Source organism: Polypterus senegalus, chromosome 7 (genome assembly GCF_016835505.1).
Source record: "Polypterus senegalus isolate Bchr_013 chromosome 7, ASM1683550v1, whole genome shotgun sequence".
Classification (NCBI taxonomy): Eukaryota; Metazoa; Chordata; class Cladistia; order Polypteriformes; family Polypteridae; genus Polypterus; species Polypterus senegalus.
In genome coordinates this window covers 30,531,059-30,550,058 of record NC_053160.1, presented here as the reverse complement: position 1 = coordinate 30,550,058, position 19,000 = coordinate 30,531,059, and the positions used below count along the sequence as shown (strand labels likewise).

The window sequence follows — 19,000 nt, the reverse complement described above, 5'->3', positions numbered from 1 at the left end:
CGATCAGTAGAAAATATGAAGCTGGTTTTAAATTAAAAGTCGTTAGAGTAGTGAATGGAATTGGTAACTTCGCTGCTGCAGTCTGAGAAACTGATGTGACATTGGAGGAGGCAACAGATGTAAAAAAAAAAAAAAGTGTCATATTTTTGAACGGGCATATAAGTCGGGGTCTGATTTTATGATCGATTTTTCAGGTTTTCAGACTCGACTTATACACGAGTATATATGGTAATTTGAAGGATTTTTCAAAAAGGAATTTTGGGGTCAGTTCTGGTTTATTTTATATATATATATATATATATATATATATATATATATATATATATATATATATATATAAAAATAAAATTGTTCATTAAGTGTAATTTCTTCTCAACTAATTTTGTTCAAAATAAAGGTTTCTAATGTTTTACAATTATAACCACAGTGTATAAGCCAAATTTGATTATGATTAGTTGATTTCCTCGCAGTTTACAGTATATGTGCCACATATGCACAGACGCCTTGGCAAAAACCACAATGGAATGTCTAGAAGGTTTCAATGCATTAAAAACTAGAAGTTGGAAAAACTAATTCCTCTTATGGAGACTGTAAAACAATATTTTATTAATGTTCTTCATTTCTTAAAGTGATGCTCAGATTTCATACATATTCTCCATGCGAGCTCCCACACTAATATGTATGGTAGCAGTCATGGTGGCCCCATACACGGCTGAATCAAAGCTGATAACATTGGGTGGGTTTTGAGCCCACATCAAGGGGCGGTGAGGTCAAATTAATTGGATGTTAACAGGAGTAGAATTACATTTGAAACATATTTAATGGCATTTCTGAAAGGTTCTGAAAGAACATCAGCAGTGCAAACAATAAACTAAAAGTTGTAAGGGCAAGGACATTGCACTCTGTTGCTTCCATGTTGTCACCTTTGTCTACAGACAAATACATTTTGCTAAACATGAAGTCACATGTCTAGGGTGTTACTCAGCTGGGCATGATGGGCATTGGGGAGTCTCAAACTCAGTTCCTGGCTGCAGGTTTCTTAATGAGTAACTCATGACTAGTGCTATTGGAACATACTTTACACTGCCAAGCCATACAGTATATTTATAAAGTAACTCGTATCATTAACAATAAGAATTGGATTCTAACTATAAAATTTACTGCAACAAAACTTGAAATCATTGCCATTGCATTAGGGGAAGACAAAGAAAAACAGAGAACTCATTATTAGTTGGCAACTGGATAAGGAAAACAGAAGTAATTTAGGTTTTGGGATCTTAACAAATGAGCCAATCAAAATGAAGCTAACAGTGGATGTTCCATTCCAAAATGAAGTTGTCTAAAAATGAAGAAAGTGACTGGAATGGAAACCAGCAGTCTGTGCAGCTCTCTAGGAACGGAGTATGAGATCCCTGATGTGGAGCAATGTGTGATTAAACTCAGTGACCAAATGCTGATACAACGCAACTACCGCACCCACCACATGACAAACCACCTCAGGGTCCCAGATTAGTGCAGCCATGTAATGATCGATACCTCAGCACCACACTAGTTCAGATGGAATGGAACCGTGGGTGGTATTTTATGGTGGCCGGAGTGCCAATCCTGCCACCAACCCCCAGGTTTTTCCCCGCATGGTTGGAGGGCCTACATGAGGGCTGGATGCAGATTAACATCATACCCAGGATGGAGCAATTGCAGGTTAAGGGCCCAACGGAGTAACGAAAGGATGGATTTAAAAAGAAAAATCAAAACTGCTTTCAGTCCTGAAGTGTTAACATGACTTATTGTAATTTCAATTAAATTCTCTTTGTTGACAGGCTCAAAGAGCTATCAGGAACACGGACACAGGATGTTGTTAATATGGCTTCATGGGGTACAGATGACAAACCAGAATGCTGGAAAAGAGATCTTCGAAGGCTTGACTTCAATTGGACGCAAGACCATGGCTGGTACCCATCCTTTTAATATTTCATGCTGTACAGAAAACTATCCTAACATCAAAGTGCTGTCAATAAATAGTTCATATTAATATTCACAGTAAGAGACATTTTAAGCAAGGGTGCACAAACTTTTGCATGCCACTCTAGCAATATGTCTGCCAAGGATAAAAATCAGCTAGAGAAAATTCCAGATTTCCTGCCTCATCTCAGAATGTGCGTATTTGGTTAATTGGCGAGTTCAGATTGGACAATATGGGTGTGTCCCGCAATGGACCGTTTCTTCCAGGGTTTGTTCCTGCCTTGTATACAAACCTGCTGGGATAGACGCCAGCCCAGTAACTCTACTAGACTAAATGGGTTGGAATATGGATGGATAGAGTGGGGAATGGGGTATGAGGTTATTACCCACTGTAAAATCCTACGAACCTCTAGGGTTTATTGGGCAGGCCGGACTGAAAGGACAAGTAGCCCAGCCAGGGAATATTTAAAGCAAATTCCCAATTCATGCGATATGAAACTGAAAGACTCAATGTATTAGTGCACATCCCAAGAGTCAGGTAAATTAGTCAAGATCAAATAAAAATAAAAATCCACATACGAGTAGCTGTCAGTTTTACTAAATAAAAAAAAAAAAAAGGGAAAACTGAACGGTAATGTAAGAGCAGAACATGTTGTACATCTAAACAGCTTTAAAGAAATAGTGCCATCTTGTTGTCATATAAACCTGCCAGCACCTGCGACAGGCTTTGACTGCCTCACCCTAAACTGGTTTAAGCACATTTGAGAATCGTATGGTGTGCTGTGCTATGTTAGGTTCTTTTATTTACAATACAATACAATACAGTTTATTTTTGTATAGCCCAAAATCACACAGGAAGTGCCGCAATGGGCTTTAACAGGCCCTGCCTTTTGACAGCCCCCCAGCCTTGACTCTCTGAGAAGACAAGGAAAAACTCCCAATAAAACCTTGTAGGAAAATGGAAGAAACCTCGGGAAAGGCAGTTCAAAGAGAGACCCCTTTCCAGGTAGGTTGGGCGTGCAGTGGGTGTCAAAAGTAGGGGGTCAATACAATACAATACACAGAACAGAACAATTCCTTAAGACAGCATAATAATAAAAATTTTAGAAGTACGGTTTAACAGTAGATGATATGACATAATTAGGTTTGGATATTTTTAGAGTCCTGGAGACCTCATCCATCTATTTGTGTGAATGATTACAAGAATCCAATTAAAGATGGGACTAGTAACAGCTTTATTACCTTTGCAAATGTCCCCCAGACCATTAGCAAGAGCATTGTGGGTTAGACTCACACGCATACTGGGGAGAACAGTCCGGTAGTCCCCAGTCAGGCTCGGTGGTATGGAAGGGAGACCTGGTGTCACTGGGGTTGAGTTTCAGAGGGGCACCAGCAGGCCTTTGAATGGAGGGCAGGTTACCTGAAAGCATTTCTGGACCAACATGTAAAGCCCCCCTGTCACTCAGTAAATAGGGAGATTGGGGAGGAGAGGTAGCTGTGATGAGGGCTTAATGGATGGGAGGAAGATCACCTGTTTGGAGAGAGAAGGACTGAAATTATGTTATGAACAAAGCAAAGGGTTAGTGGGTAAGTGGGCCAACCACCCCATGGGCAGCCCGTCTGCGTGTGTGTGTGTGTGTGTGTGTTCAGAGGCTACAAGGCTTGATCTTTGGGATTTTCACAACTTTCATGTATTTATTTTTCTCCCGCTCCTATTGTTCACTTGTTTTGTTAAAAACTCCAGACAATAATAGGGTCTTTCTGGTCATCATTTGGGTTTGGGGGAACCTCATGAGAGCCCCCTGCAGTAATTTGATGCCAGTGTCATGCTTATTTATATTAACAGCTTTTTTTATTTTCTTATGTTCTTAACAGAGAAAATCAGAGACGAAAATGCTGGACCAGAAGCAAAGAAATGCACCATTTCCTGAAAACTGATCACTAAATGAGCCTCCTGGGAAAAGTTCACATTTTTGTCTGACAGACTGTACAGGGACCTTCTAGAAACAGTATTTTGTTGTATCAATGAAAAGAAGAAAAAAAAATTATGGACTTTTTACTGCTGCCTGGAAATTAGCAATGAGAAGTCACTACTATGGCCTTTGCTTGTTCAGCTCTTTAAATGAGATTATCTTAACGTGGAGTATCTGTTACTTCAGTGTTCCTCAGCCCGTGGATCTGGTTGTGGTCTGCCATTGGTGGGTCGTACTCAAGTGAGCGGCTACCACGCTCAGTTCAGCAGCAGGGGGGAACTCTGATTTACACGATCAATTCAACACTGGGAATGGGAGGCCGTGAAGACACTTACATGGGGGACAATAAATGGGACACAACATCAGAAAGGTTGAGAAACACGGTTTACATGATAAGTCGGGCAATTTCTTAAGCTATCAGACTCTAAAGAAAGCTCAATCAGAAAAGACCTACATGTTTGCAGTGGTGGTCCTGTGGTTCAGATCCAGGGCATTTTGTTGTTTTGTGGTAATTTTCCTCCCGCAGCCTAAAGATGTGCATTTTAGGGTAACTGGGGCTTATAAGTGGCCTGCTGTAAGTGAATGTGGGTGGGTGTGAAGGCCCCTGGTCCTATCAGGTTAGACTCTGGAATGTATGGGGTTAATAATGTAGATTGCAATTCAGGGATGAAGAAGTATAAGAAGGTATATTCCATAACCAAGTCATAATGCTGACATTTTGGTGAATACCAGTAAATTCACACACATCATTTTTTTTATATACCTGAATTCTACTCCATTATTGATGGCGATTTTCATGCTAGCCATTAGTGCAGAACGATTTTATGAAAGCCAGGGGTCAAACAGCTGCACTGTAGCATGTTTGTTTGGGTTATGTAGCAGTATGTGTCACTTATTTAAAGAAAGCTGTTTGTATTTGTTTATTAATATGCACAACAGAAGGGATTATGTTTCTTTACGTTTTTACTAAAATAGGAAGTGTTACGGACAGGTCGAGAAATCTCACTACCTTTTCCTTTGGCCATGGCAATGTTTTATTTTGAAAAAGTGTTGAATTAAATTATTTTGGTACATAAAAATAAAGTTTCAGTGGTGTTCTTTGGTGAAGAAATCATTGTATCCATTAAATGGGACTCCGGAAAAACCAAAAATAATACACCAATCTCCATTTGGAAAGGGGCTATGATGCAAGACTTTCTGATATTCACATTTAGGCATTCTGCCACAATTACTGAAATGTACAGTATGTCTGACTTGAAAGTTATGTGATGCAACTGTTTACCAGCAGGCCAATCTGTAAAACATATTGTAGTGAAATCTGTTGTCTCCTTACAGAAAGAAACGAGAAGAAACAAGAGGTAGCGGCAAAGTGACGGGGTTGTGCGTAGTCGGAGCAGTGGATGCTGGGTAAGTATCAACCAGCTTAAAAATAAAGCATTCAACTGTGTTGTTAAACGGTACAAATCTGGAAGGAAACGCTTCAAATGTCATCATTTTAGACTGTGTATTGGGGAAATGAAATCCAAAAGCCGCCACAATCCCAACCCAATCAGAAAATGTCGAACAAATATGCAACTTACTTCTGGTACTTTATATGTTTTAGTAACAAAATTGCTATTTTGCAATAAGAGAGATTTTATTATATTACTCTGTAATGGTCGTCTGGAATATGTGTGTGTCACTGTGAGTTTGTACCTTTTCCCATTCCTGTTATTAGTGGAATGGCTTCATTTGTAAGGCTGGCCAATTGTACAGGGGGAGGAGCCAACAGAATGTACAGGGAGGAGCCAACGACATGTAAATGGGTGGCAGGAAAAAGGAGAGGAGAAGTGCAGAGTCAAGAGAGAAGTGGACGCCATCACAGGGAAAGGCAGGAAAGAAAGGATTGACACCGCCAGGAAAACGTCAGGTGAACCCGGGTTCATTTCAAGACTGGTGAAAAGTATACGGGAGTGGACCTGATGGGCCAGCACAAGGAACTGCTAATCTGCACGTTTCCCGGAGTAGGAGGTATGGTCGACGCCTCATTCCCCACTGCAGACTGAGCTCGACATTCCGTACAAATAATATTTAAAGGACTACAAATACATTTTTTTTTTCTCTTGCTTAAGTTTTTGTAGTAGTAGCTTATGTGTTTAAGTGTTTTGTGTTGGGTGGGAAGCACTGCAGCATGATATTATGTATATAGGGTTTTTTTGTTACAGTAACAACATTTATTTATAAAGCACATTTTCATACAAATAATGTAGCTCAAAGTGCTTTACATGATGAAGAAAAAGAAAAAAAGACAAAGAATTAAAATAAGAACACTAATTAACATAGAATAACTTAATGTAACAAATATGTCTGCTGCTTCCTAAAAACTGACCATTTACACCCGACGAGGCTTACCTGCTCCATCCCTTCACTTCATCTTTCTTTCTTCGTTTTTCTCACAGTCACTCCTTCATCTGTACTTATGATGTCTTCAGTAGAATATAATTTAGAACCTTTTTTTGTCATAACTTTGCAACACAACACAATCTGTTTACTACCTCTATGTTTTTGCCATTCCTCATATTATAATTAATGAGGGGTAAAGTCAGTTACATTTTTTTGGTAACATTTTTGTTTAAGATACATTTTTTTTTTCTGATCAAACGTATTCCTGTGTGGTTGTGTTTGAGGCAGAACTCATAACAGCGGCGCCAAGTGTCAGGCAGGACCTAAACTGTAGAAGGCACCAGTCAGCTATAAGGGGATCCTCACACTCGCTTACCTAAACTGTGACTTGGAGGCGGAATTCTATATAAATTCGGTTAAGCCCGAGTCAGACTCAGGGTGACGTGTAATCATCTACTTTAAAGTATATTAAGCCTGAATAACTCTCGGGACAGTAATTTAATGCCTTCTTGTTGATAAAATTATGCTGCAAGGAAATTATATTTCTATGCGGTTTACCACAGTAACGTAACTCAAATATTCATGAGTGGGGTACAGCCTTCTACCAAAGCACAATGGCGTATAAACGAGAAGCTGTAAGGCCAGTTTTAGAACAAACTGAAACTGAACCATTAGCTGAATCAAGTGAATGTTAGAACGTGAATTGGTCATCAGATGTTGACATGGACACTCAACTGATGTATACGGTACTGTACGACCGAACTGATGTGGTGTGCCTGGGGACTTCAGTCATGGGAAGCTTCTCATCAGGGTGCAGGTAGTTGTGTATCAAAAAGGCCAAATGACTGATCAAGGAGAATGATCAGAAAGATGCTCGTCCCCTAAGCACTGTTCACAAATTAGCAACTGTGGTTCATGTCAGGTAAAATGTGGAAGTCACCAAGTCTTGTGTTGTGGTGGCCTTCAATAAGGTGCGTCAATTGTGCAGATCACACACTGCCATCGTACCCTCTTTTGCGCAAGAAACAGCAAAAAATATAAGCGTGCAAAGAAACAGACTTCTGCTACCCTGACTATGACGTCAGACCGTGCTTTGGTGACCGTCTCAAAACATGTCATACAAAGGATGTGTACTAAATCTGCATCCAGACAGCAGTGGACACTAGACATACGGTACCTTTTGCTACTGAAATTATGTTGACTTTTTATACTAATATGTACCAAATTTCAATCTTTTTCACTCTTTTTTCCGGGGGCAAACATAACACTAAAGGAGGCTACAGGCCAGCTCAGAGAAGTCGGTTAATAAAACTCATCCACACAGTCAGGTCTTTTAAACCCAGAACTGTACGGCCTCAGGGCTAACAACTGCAACACAAAATGTCTACTACAGTGCGTCTCAAACTCGGTCCTGGGGACCCCTGTGGCTGCAGGCTTTTGTTCCAGACAGGTTCATAATCAGTGACAACACCTACTAATGCTGATCACATTGAATTAGCTGCTATTTTTTTCTCATATTCTACATTCAGAAAAGCACAGCAGCGTGATTTTTACATTTAAGACATTTAGAAATATTTCTGTTTTTGCTAGAGATTGAAATGCTTAACTCTCTTTTGTTGATTTCATTATATTTTTCCCTTTGTCTGTGCAGTTTGTTCCCTTCTTTATATCTCATTAATGACAATTAAAAAACGAGCAGAGCAGACACCAAGGCAGACAACACTGAATCATGAAAGGCTGCAAGTACTTTAGTGTCAGAGCCACTGATTAGTAAATAATGGATACATTAAACAATTAGAACACCAGGAGAAGAAGGAGAATGAAAATCAAGAGGAAAATATTGTTAAAATGAAACAAATACTTTATTCCCATATAACTGCTTACTACATTTACATTTTCTGTTCCCAAAACACAGAACTTTTGAAATAACACATCACTTAATTAGCCCAGGAGTCCAATTAAAAACAGAAGCTGATTGGAACAAAAACCTGCAGGCACCGGGGGTCCCCAGGACCGAGTTTGGGAATCACTGGTCTACTATATAAAACAAAATCAAATCTAAAATAAAAATGTGGTTTTTGGACACATTACTTTAAAAAAAAAAAGTAAATGTAGAATCCCATATCTATAGACCTGACATGAAGTGACTTGTCACTGACCACTTTTAAAAACCCAGCTATTTATATTTGAGATTAGAACGGAGACAAAAAGATGAAAGAAATTCTGAATTAAAACAGGAAATACAAATAATTTATTAAAAACACTTAAAGGGTTCGCCATTTGTGCTTACAAGAGGTTTACAGAAGATCTTACAGTCATTTATAAATAATTCCAAAATATACAAAAATAAGTAATTCATGGTGATTAATACAAAATAAAATGATTGTGTTATATTTACAAGATTTAATTAAGTAAATACATTAACAATACCATAAAAACCTGATACTTTAGAGGGGAAAAAAAAGTCATAATTGGTCTACATTCAAAGCAATTTCTCCAACGCAGAAAGATTAGAACTTTTCTGATACGTAGCCAAGACTGAACGGGTCCCTTACTCGACACTCGTAAAGCTTCAAGATTTACTCAACTAATTTTATGGCCTGCACATTTGCTGAGGAGTTTTGCGTTCTTCCGCCGTGTCCCAAAGCCTTTCCCGAGGCGGCCGCCATTTGGGGTAAGGGAGCTGCTGGCGCCTGGTCAACTGTTGGCTACAACGATAAAGAGGGCATTTAAACAAGACAGACAGGTGGCTCTTTTGACAAACTCCTAACATCAATGATGCAGAACAGTGTTAGCCATTTCATCTGTTAAATGCTGCAGGCAATTCAAAATGCAACCAAATGTTTACTTAGTGTGCCAAGTCATTTTGAAACTGCAACAGACTGCAAACCCGCATATCAGCCAGATTTGAAGTTTTAACTCTTTTACTGTGAATTTAAAATGTGAACTATTACTTAATAAATGTAATGTGGCCTGTTAGAAAGAGAGAGAGACACCGACGGCGTGCAGTATGATCTGTTTTTGAGGACTATTACAGCACCAAACTCATCAGCCTTACCGAGGCATTTTATACATATGATACAAACATTACTACATACGACCACCGAGTGGCACACTTGAGCTTCACTACACAACATGGTTATGCGACTCGAAGGAACTTGAAAGACTTTCTAATGTGACACATTTATGAAGCAGTTCATTTTCAATAAACCTTTTTTTTTACATTTCCTAAAAAAAAAACATGCATCACAAAAAATGAACATTAGTAAGGCTGACTACAACAAGTGGCTGTCAAATCAAACAAACAGCCCTACTTCAGCTTAATCCACAGCAGCCGCACTAAACCGCAGAGCGAGACTCGTTCACGTTCAAGGGACAGGCCACGACGCTGAGCCCAATTTATGTGCTCTTTGAAAGAAAACCACGAATATCAGCAGTTCCTTGTTTTAAAAATGAATGGCAGGGGATTACAATTATTACCCGCTGTGCTGAAGTCTTTCAGATGTGTCTTACCAGCACCACCAGCATCTGCACATCCATGTAGCCAACACTGGGGAGCACTGACGGTGTGTTCTCGAGCAAATGAGCAGATTGTTCACTCTGTTGATGACATCTTCATGTGTGTGACAACTCCTGTTGCGAGTGGTCATCAAGCAGCAGATGGGGTCATCACAGAGTCACAGTACACAGGAGTTATTAAGAAAAATACTTCTGCAATGTTGTTGGGGGCAACTTGATTGGATGTCATGGTGATGTAAAACTGCCATCAATCATATCAAACAAGCCTACTGTATACTGCGGTCTACTTTACCACCGGGAGTCCCTTAGCCGTTCCAAACAGGAGAGAAGTGGTGGCACCACTTGAGTTGCACAGAACACCTCACATTTGAACACATCAAGTCATGCTAGAAACCAGAACTGATTCAGTCACACTATCATCTATGGGCCTTTACACCTGGCACTCCTGCACGGACAGCCACAGTAAAAACGCGCTAAAAAACATTCATGCAAAAGTCATGTGGTGGGTTAAGAAAGGAACACTCAGGTGCTTGAAAGAAATTGAATTGAAAATACTGTAAAGGTCATGTGTTGATCAATGATCAGAATCGGTTCATTTGATTTATTTATTTTCCAATCACATTCTGAGGTAAGTCGGGGAACGACAGCAACCGCATTTAGTACAAGTCTGCATGGACAAGTGCTTTCTGTCTCCATACAGCTGACACGACAGTCTAAAAGGGGTCATCAGATCTCAATCGAGCCACGACACACACCTTGGAGAGAGGTGGCATTTTAATTCCTGCAGTCCAGCTACATTATACCCAGGTCCGTTCCACTGAGCGCTCATATGGCTGGCACTTAAAGGAAGAGCTTTCAGATTTGCAGATAAATGAAAAACTGAATGGGCTTCACATCTTACAGTTAAATGACAGTGCTGTGTGATAAGCAAACATGGAAATTCATATCAGCCATAAATCACAAATCAATAAGGTAAACCATTGCATTCACAGAGTGCTTACATTCTCAACGTAACAGTTGCTTATTCTCTGTTAGAGTTTAAATTTCCTTTTAAAATCAAATGGACATTTTGAAATGAATGCTGAAAACTACTTTGTGACCCTTAAACACATCAAAAGGGTTTAAAAATCTCTCTATTGTAAAAAAAAAAAAAAATCTGGCGACAATACGAGACTTTTTTCCTGTGACAAGACGTGATCTTTTGAAGAGAGCTACAGAGAGACACTTTCACGTCCCGCGAGACAGTCACGTCACGTCATACTTAGAACCTTTGGAAGCAAGTCCTGTGATAAACATGCAGAGCAGGCTAGAGATAATGGAAGTAGGAAAATTCAAAAGTCTTAAAAAAAAAAAATGAGAGTAAAAATCACATTAGTGCATACGAACGGAAGATATTACTCGGTGTAATAATGTAACAGTGAAAAGTGATCGAATAGTGTTTGAGGAAGTCTGGGGTAGACAAGGTAGTGAGACAAAAGCCTGCTGTACAGGCTTTTAAATGTTTGAAGCGGCGTGCGAGGTGAAGATCACACGGCACAGCAGCAGCAGCAGCAGCAGTAAGACAGCAGCTGATCGAGCAAAGAGGAGGGAAAAAAAAAATAAGTTGTTTCCCATTGCATCACCGTTTAAGAGGGGGTTTCGGAGCCGCGGCCGGGTTTCCTTGTGGTGCGTTCAGCCCACCCCCCATCACAATGGCACGTAGTGCTGGCGGGGGAGGGGTGGGGTTGCCGAGCAAAGCCCCCAGTATACCCAAATAATTAAAATGTTTCGTTTATGCCTGGATGACTAGCTGTGCACAGTCACTCCAACTTCCTCCAAATGAATTCCTGAATGTCTAATTTGTGTGGGGTACCAGATTTTTAATAGTAACACACCGATGTGATAGAAACGACACAGCAGGCACGAGCCCACCAAAAGGAGTAAGATGAACAGGTAACTAACTACCGTATGATTGCATGTGATGCTGTAGCCCACAAACTCCTCTCTGTTAAAGTGCTGCTTTCCTCAAAAATAAATTGGACTGCTTTATGGTCAGAAGGCTTGGGCACACGGATTATTTTCCAAGAGCTAATAAATCCAATTTAGGCTTTCTCGGTAAAATGATTACTGGACCAATTTAATCAAGAAATCATCTCAAAATGAATTCCATATTTTAATCATCAGATGCTGCTTACATACAGATATCTGTCTTCTGTGCGATTCCAGTATTTTGGAGTGACAATTTTAAAGAAATACACAAATACAAAAAGAGATATTTTATGGAGGTGTATTTGTCATTTAGCCTGTATTGTCTGGAGTTATGGCTGCATAAAAAAAAAGCAAAAAACTGTCTCTCTTATTTTTGTAGAAAACAGATAACAAAATGGGCTTCAATGAGAACCCACACTGAATGACAACAAACCTTATCAAAATGTCCATGAAAATGGAAGAAAAACCAATTGAATAGCCATTCCCAAACAAGCTGCCACATTACTGGAAGCAACGCGAGGCGCGCACAGAGAAGTCAGCGGGGTAGCAGATCCGTACACCATAACCGCTGGAACTTTTTCTGTCGTATTTGTTCTGTTAACACTGCTTCCCATCAAAGGTGCAGAACACCCTGAAAAAACAGCATATTCTATTTATGCAGTTGAAATGTTTAAATAAGAAATACCTGATTATTTGCAACTTGTTGGCACGGGAGGAAAACAGAACTGTCATTTGTCACACAAGCCTGTCTTCCTACCAGTAAATCACTATAAGATGCCACCTCAGGGACGTCTTTGGCTTTGTTTTGGTACACAAGAAAATAATCCGAGCCAAATGGAAGTTAACTTGGATGGCTTCCCTTTTGCTAGTGCAGGGGTGGGCAAAGTCATTCCTGGTGGGCCGCAGTGGCTGCGGGTTTTTGTTCCAACCCAATTGCTTAATAGGAAGCTCGTATTGCTCAAGTAACACTTGTGCTTCACTTAAGTCGTCTCGTTTGTTAAAATTTTGAACCCTTATTGCTTATTTTAGTCTTAAACAGTCATATTCTCGCTTTTTGTTTGCTCCTTAAAAGCAGTAAGATGCAAATGACAAAAGAAACCAGCAGTCCTCCATTTACACCTGTGTTTATTCATCCTGCACTATTTGATTTAATTAAATATGTGCAAGGAGGGTGGAGTGAGAATTGCTCATCCATTTTAGCCTTCAAATCATTTGGATGATATCCTTAGAAAGGGGAAGAAAATCTAGGATATGAGAATGACCTGACATGGCAGAGTTAAAGCACTAAGAAGCCGTGAAATTAAATTATTGACAAGGATGGTTTTCTAATGAAGCAACTGGTTTGGAACAAAAACCTGCAGCCTCTGTGGCCCCCCAGGACTGACTTTGCCCACCTCTGTGCCAGTAGAGCTGTTGGATGCCAACTCGGGCTGCTAGATTCAGCGTGCAGGATGTAAGTCTGCTAGCCGGACAGACTACAGGAGAAATCCCCCCAAATCCCAGTGTCCAATCAGGCCGCTAACTGCAATGATATCTTATTCTTTTTGATGCGGGCTCTCTACATTTCAGCCTTGCCATCCTCATCCCTCTCATGCCACTCACGACTTCTTTTAAAGTTGAGTGGCCCAGTGGCTATGGGGGAAGACCCCTGTGTTCACTGGCCGTCTTTCTGCTCCAGAGCTACACAGTTCATCCCACTTTAGGGGCGGCTGCTGCTCTCCTACGTCTATTTGTGAGGTGCCCCCTGACCTGATGTTCAGACTGACACTTTCTTTAGTGCCCTTCTCATGGTTTTGTTTTTAAATCGCTGTTCCCTCTGTCACACGACTCTCACTGTCATATTGTGTCACACCCAAATTTTGCAAATTATGCTGGTCTGCAAAAAAAAAAAGAAAAAAGAAAAGTTTTTTTCTCCTGTCAAAAGATTTAGGTGTTCATTACAGATCTGAAGGCGCTGAAACCAAACCTGGCATGAGAATTACTCTATCACTTCCAGTTTTTGAGAGATGGAGGTTTCAAATGAAGAAAAAAAAAACTTTTTTAAAATTCATAATTTAGACTGATATGATATGTTACACATAATTTTTAAAATTAGCAAAACTTACACAAAGTAGTCACTTGGTAGTTTTTTTTCCTCTAATAATCCTCTGAAGGGGTCTCAGGGTGGAATGACCCATCACAGTCTCGCCCACCTTCCTTTTATATTCTGTCAAGACCTCTTAAAGCATGCTGGGTATACCTCCACCGCTTGCTTGCTTACCTGTTACCTGGTCAAGACAACGGATGGATCGACCTCACCTTGCACGCTTCTGAAAATCTACTTAAACAACAACGGTCTCTGGGCAAAAAAAAAAAAAAAAAAGGGCATCCATCTGACCCGCTAGATAACAATTCCTGGCTATTTTACAGGAATAAGAAGAGAGAATAAAAAAGAGCAAAAGGTAGCAAATACTTGAATGTAGGTCACTTCTATCTCAACTAAGGTTAAGAATGAGGAAGACTGCTTCTTTTGAGTTCAAAATATATTTTAAGCTTAAAGAAAACTTGCACCATAAAATATTTTTTCACTCAATCCACTTTCTCTCAGAAGCGGCTTGTGATAAAAAAACTCCAGTTTCAGAATTGGGTTCAGCAGACCTAAATCTAGGCAGTGCACTGATTTTTAGCGTAGAGGGATTTGGGTGCAGAAAAGTGTTCTCTCTTTAAAATTTCCCTCACAAACTTGTACCATCCTGGTCTCCGTCTGCCATGAGCTCCGATTTGTAGCCGTCTGCCATGATGGTGCATATTTAATAGCATGTCAGCGGACTGTCCGACACTTCTCATCTAAATAATGCCGTTTGTGAATTATGCAATTCCACTTTGCACAGTTGTAATTCTTTGCAAGTTGTATGTTTTCTACTACCCCTATTTTGCTGCCTACTTATCGTTTAATGTTTTATGTACTTTACAATCTGAGACCTGGCATTACAGCTCTGGACTGTGTAAACACATCAAGTTTAGACTAACCACATGTTCATCTTCAGTTGCACGGCCTTGAAGAGGAGACTCGCAGACCCTAGAATACATTTACATGTACTGCACCAGCACTCTCCGGATATTTAACACAATTCCTAGATCAGATGGCACAGTTGGTATGTGTGGGTCTGATTCATTGTAAAAAATGTGCCAAGTGTCTTGTAGCCATTATCACTGGCGCACTTCCAGACTAAAACCACGTACCACAGCATACTTCTCTCTAAATGGCTGAAGTAGAGCGTCAGTCTCTTCTGCCCACAGCTATTACTGTTAGACAAGATGACCACATATGACAACTGGAAACACAAAGACTTCCAGCACGTTTTGGCCACCCGTGGTGTCGACTATTGCCCAATGTGTTGTTGTGAAGGTTTCTTGGCGTTTTCCATTCGTGATACACATCAGGGTACCCCGAGTATTTCACATTTTGGTTCATTACTCTGTAGATGTTTGCCAGTGTCACTTCCTGCCTAAAGCTCCTAGAAGCTTCCATCCGACCACAATCCTGAATTGGATTAAGCGGGCCTGCAAATCTCGTTTTGTCAGGTAGATGAATAGGAACGGCTGAGTGATGCTGGACAGAATTGCCCGTTTCTCACCAAAATGTTCCTTGTAACCTTAAAGACAAAAACTTTTCTATCTATAAGTATAAAAAGATAAAAAAACATGAGATGCAGTTCAGCTTAGCTTGACACCTAATCGATCCTGAAAGCAACACAAATCAAAACCAACACCACTTTTTTCAGAAAGTGGACACAAATTGTGAAAAATTTCAGTGTCTGTACTGAACCAAAAAAAAAAACCATTGAGTAAAATAACTGCTGATGTCACATATTCACTACTGATTCTTGTAAAATTAACAATAGCAAATGAAAAAATGTAACATTTGCCTTTTGAATTTCTTCTAGTCATGACATGGCCCTACAATGTTTTTTCTTTTCTTAGTACTGTAAAACTGGCTAAGTGTGAATTATTCAATATAAAAACAAAATGATGGTACGACTGTCATACACAGCTTAGTCAACAAATTGGTATCTCTTAAAAAAACAAATTATGTGCAACACCTTAGGAAACGAGCTCTCCGATACACTGACTGTTACAGAAATAATTCTGAACTATACCATGCACTGCTCAATATTTTTTTTTTAAAATAAGAAATTAAGCTGAAAATATGAATCAGTCTCTGGGTAAGAGCCGAAAGGGAATAAAAACCAGCAGCCCACACAGTCGTCAAGGAAAGGGCCTGACCTCCCCTGCAGGAAGCTTTTTCTATTTCACGACTTTCAAGAATTTTTAGCGGCTGAAATTTCTCCTGTGCGTTAAGCTGCATTTCTGTGTTAATGACAAGACCTCCAGTCTTTCTTTCTTTCTTTCTTTTTTGTTTGTTTGATTGTTTTTTTGTATGTTTTGAGTCTTCTTGCCACCTCTTTAGTATTCAAGTCACATATGAAAGGTCGATTCTATCTGGTCCTCAACGATCCTGCAGAAAAACACGGTATTGTTATATGATACACAAGCCTTCATTCATCTTGTTACTCAAAATATTAAAATGAATAATAGCACTTATTTTAGTGTCTGCTTGGTACAGCAAAAACAGAGGGCAACAAAAAGTGCATCTAAAAGCTGGTCTTTTTCTGTAATTCACCCTTCTATGTAAAGCAACACTTGATGGTACTTGAGATTACGGGGTATGAATAAGACAAAGTACGACTGAAACTTTGTGATTAAAAACTGGACGTTGTTGGAAGTTTACAGATCTGCATAGGTTTTGTATTCATTGGCACATCTCTGGACTAAAACAGACTGTCAAAAAAAATGTTAACAATTTAATTGTGACATAAAACTGACAGAATACTGCAAACTTAAGATCTAAATGTGTTACTTAGGGAAGTAAGTCAGCTAATAAATACTCCATGACTACTATAATAAGAGAAAGAAAAAGAAACAACTTGCTAGAAGTTGTGTATAATAAGTTGTGATGGACGCCTTCGTAAAGGAAGGATGGGGGGGAGCAGATATGCACAGGGTGCTGCCTTTTCCCAGAGTGCTAGATGGCAGCCCCCCTGGGTTGCAGTGGTGCCTCGGATTCCCATAGGGCTCCATGGGGGCTGCAGATCCCTACTTTGCTGGGCTTTCACCACACCTGGGAGTGATTGTAGACCTCACTGACGAGCCACCTGGAGTACTGTCAGATGTAGCATAAAAGGAGGGACGAAGTTTACTGGAGGAGGAGTGGAGGCGGAAGGAGACAGAGAGGGAAAGAAACAAGAGAAAGAACGTGCTTTATTGTCGTTACTGGTGCTTTTGTACTGTGCTGTGGAGGTGGCGAATGAAGTAAAGGGTTTCCACCAGTGGAATATAAAGCCTGTGTGTTACTGGACTTGTACCTGCTGTCTGTCTGTGTCGGGTTTGGAGAACTGGTGTGCCCCCCAGTGGCCACAATGTACATACTGGCCATACATGCCCTGCCGTATGGGAAAAGAAGGCTGTAATATTGGACAGGGAACACAGCACCTATGGCTGTAAGCGCAAAAGAAGAAGAAGAAACTGGACAAACACCACATGCAAGTTATACGCTTAAATGCTGGGTGTATATACACTCTTGTGTACTTGAATTATCTCCCTCTTTAATGAAATCACATATTTAAGCAGGTAATACCTCCCTGTACACAATTTACTGAGTAAACACTCTGTGGTCATTGGGAATTAGTTTTCTTGCTTTCCTGTATCAAGAACTTTACTTTTTTCACTCAAGATTGCCCTACACCAAGTAACATTTGCTTGGCCACGTGTAAAAAAATGGTGATGTTAATTAAAAACCAAAAATATTTAAAGTTTGATGAGCGACGATGATGGACTTTAAGGACCTTCAAAACTTAAATTGATGTTATTTTGGAAGAATTAAGAATTTGTTGGGCTGAATGGCCTGTTCAAGTTCTAAAAAAATGGTGTACTGTATATGCAAAAATATAGTACAAAAATGAATGCAATAATGCGGTTATAAAAACACGATTCTGCATCGGTCTTAAAATATGTATTTTTATGCAGGTTGTCCAAACTGGAGTATCTGGTGCGTGTTTTTAAATATTTACATATTCACTGCATTGCTTTCCTTGGTTGCGTAGCTTTTTTTTTTTATTCATTGAGTGGGAAAGATTCAAATCAGTGAAATCTAAATTGTCATGCATGAGCTGTACATCGATACAAAGAGAATTACTAAGGTGATGAATGAAAACAGATAGGGGTCATTAGTATTCATTTGTACTCGCCAATCTCTGGTGATCAAATGTTTATTAACTATAATCAATACACAATGTAAAAAAAAAAACAACTCAAAAACTGTTTTTCCAAAAAAAAAAAATGTATATAAAAGAATACCGAAATGAAATCTCAGAGGAAAAATACAAAATACAAAGAAATGAAGGTAGAACCTGAGTGACAATTAGAGGGGGCTGGGATTAGGAAAAAGAGAAAAAAAGGCAGAGAGAGATGAAGCTGCTGTTACCTCCGACTACTTGCCATCCGGCCACACACACACACACACACACACTTAATGTCTGCACTAGATGACCTATTAGTTTATAATGCAGAGAGCTCAAGAAGAATCAAATTATAGAAAGAGGAATTCCAGGAATCTACAGAAAAAGAATTTGAATGTCTGAGAGAAAGGCCATTGCCAACATGGCAGTGAAGGAGCCCAGAAAGAACGTCATCTGCAGGACTGCACTGAGAGAACACACAGAAAGACCCAGGAGAAGCAATATATGGGGTGACAAAGGAATCTGGACAGAGAGAATGAGTGAGAGGGACTTACAACAAAGAACCAATCAGCAATGACAGCACAACAAGTTCCAAACATATTCCTTTATACGTTCTGGAAAACCTTAGTGAGCAGCAGTGACAAAAGGGGTTGATGGATAAGCAAAACATTTACTAGGGAAAAGTTATAAATGAGGAACAAAATTTTAAAAATTAAAAAGTGAGTACAGTAGAGTCTTGCTTATCCAACATTCTGTATTATCCGACATCCCACCACAAAAAAAAACAAAAAAACAAACGCATCAATCGGCAACAAGAACTGCAAGTTGCGAGCGTGAGCATAGTCTATATTTTGCTGCTTAAAGTTCATTTTTTCAGTTAAATTTTTCTGCTTTGTTGTAAAACATGATTACAGTGGA

General features: G+C 39.7%; 2 protein-coding genes across 4 annotated transcripts in view; one reads left to right on the top strand and one right to left on the bottom strand.

The window, feature by feature from the left end:
- The window catches only part of ankdd1b (ankyrin repeat and death domain containing 1B), a 79,696-nt gene extending 74,682 nt beyond the window's left edge, over positions 1–5,014 (top strand). For both annotated transcript variants that reach the window (XM_039758418.1, XM_039758417.1), the window contains 2 exons: positions 1,821–1,952; positions 3,838–5,014. In XM_039758418.1, the coding sequence (XP_039614352.1) occupies positions 1,821–1,952; positions 3,838–3,893 (188 nt within the window). In that variant the 3' untranslated portion in view covers positions 3,894–5,014. The remainder of the gene's footprint in view (positions 1–1,820; positions 1,953–3,837) is intronic.
- A 3,531-nt stretch (positions 5,015–8,545) lies between these two features.
- Positions 8,546–19,000, bottom strand: part of poc5 (POC5 centriolar protein homolog (Chlamydomonas)) — a 71,572-nt gene continuing 61,117 nt past the window's right edge. The window contains exon 12 of one of the 2 annotated variants that reach the window (XM_039758415.1): positions 8,546–9,025. In XM_039758415.1, the coding sequence (XP_039614349.1) occupies positions 8,897–9,025 (129 nt within the window). In that variant the 3' untranslated portion in view covers positions 8,546–8,896. Of the gene's footprint in view, positions 9,026–15,959; positions 16,303–19,000 lie in introns of those variants that run through there. The other variant, XM_039758416.1, reaches the window with a different exon arrangement.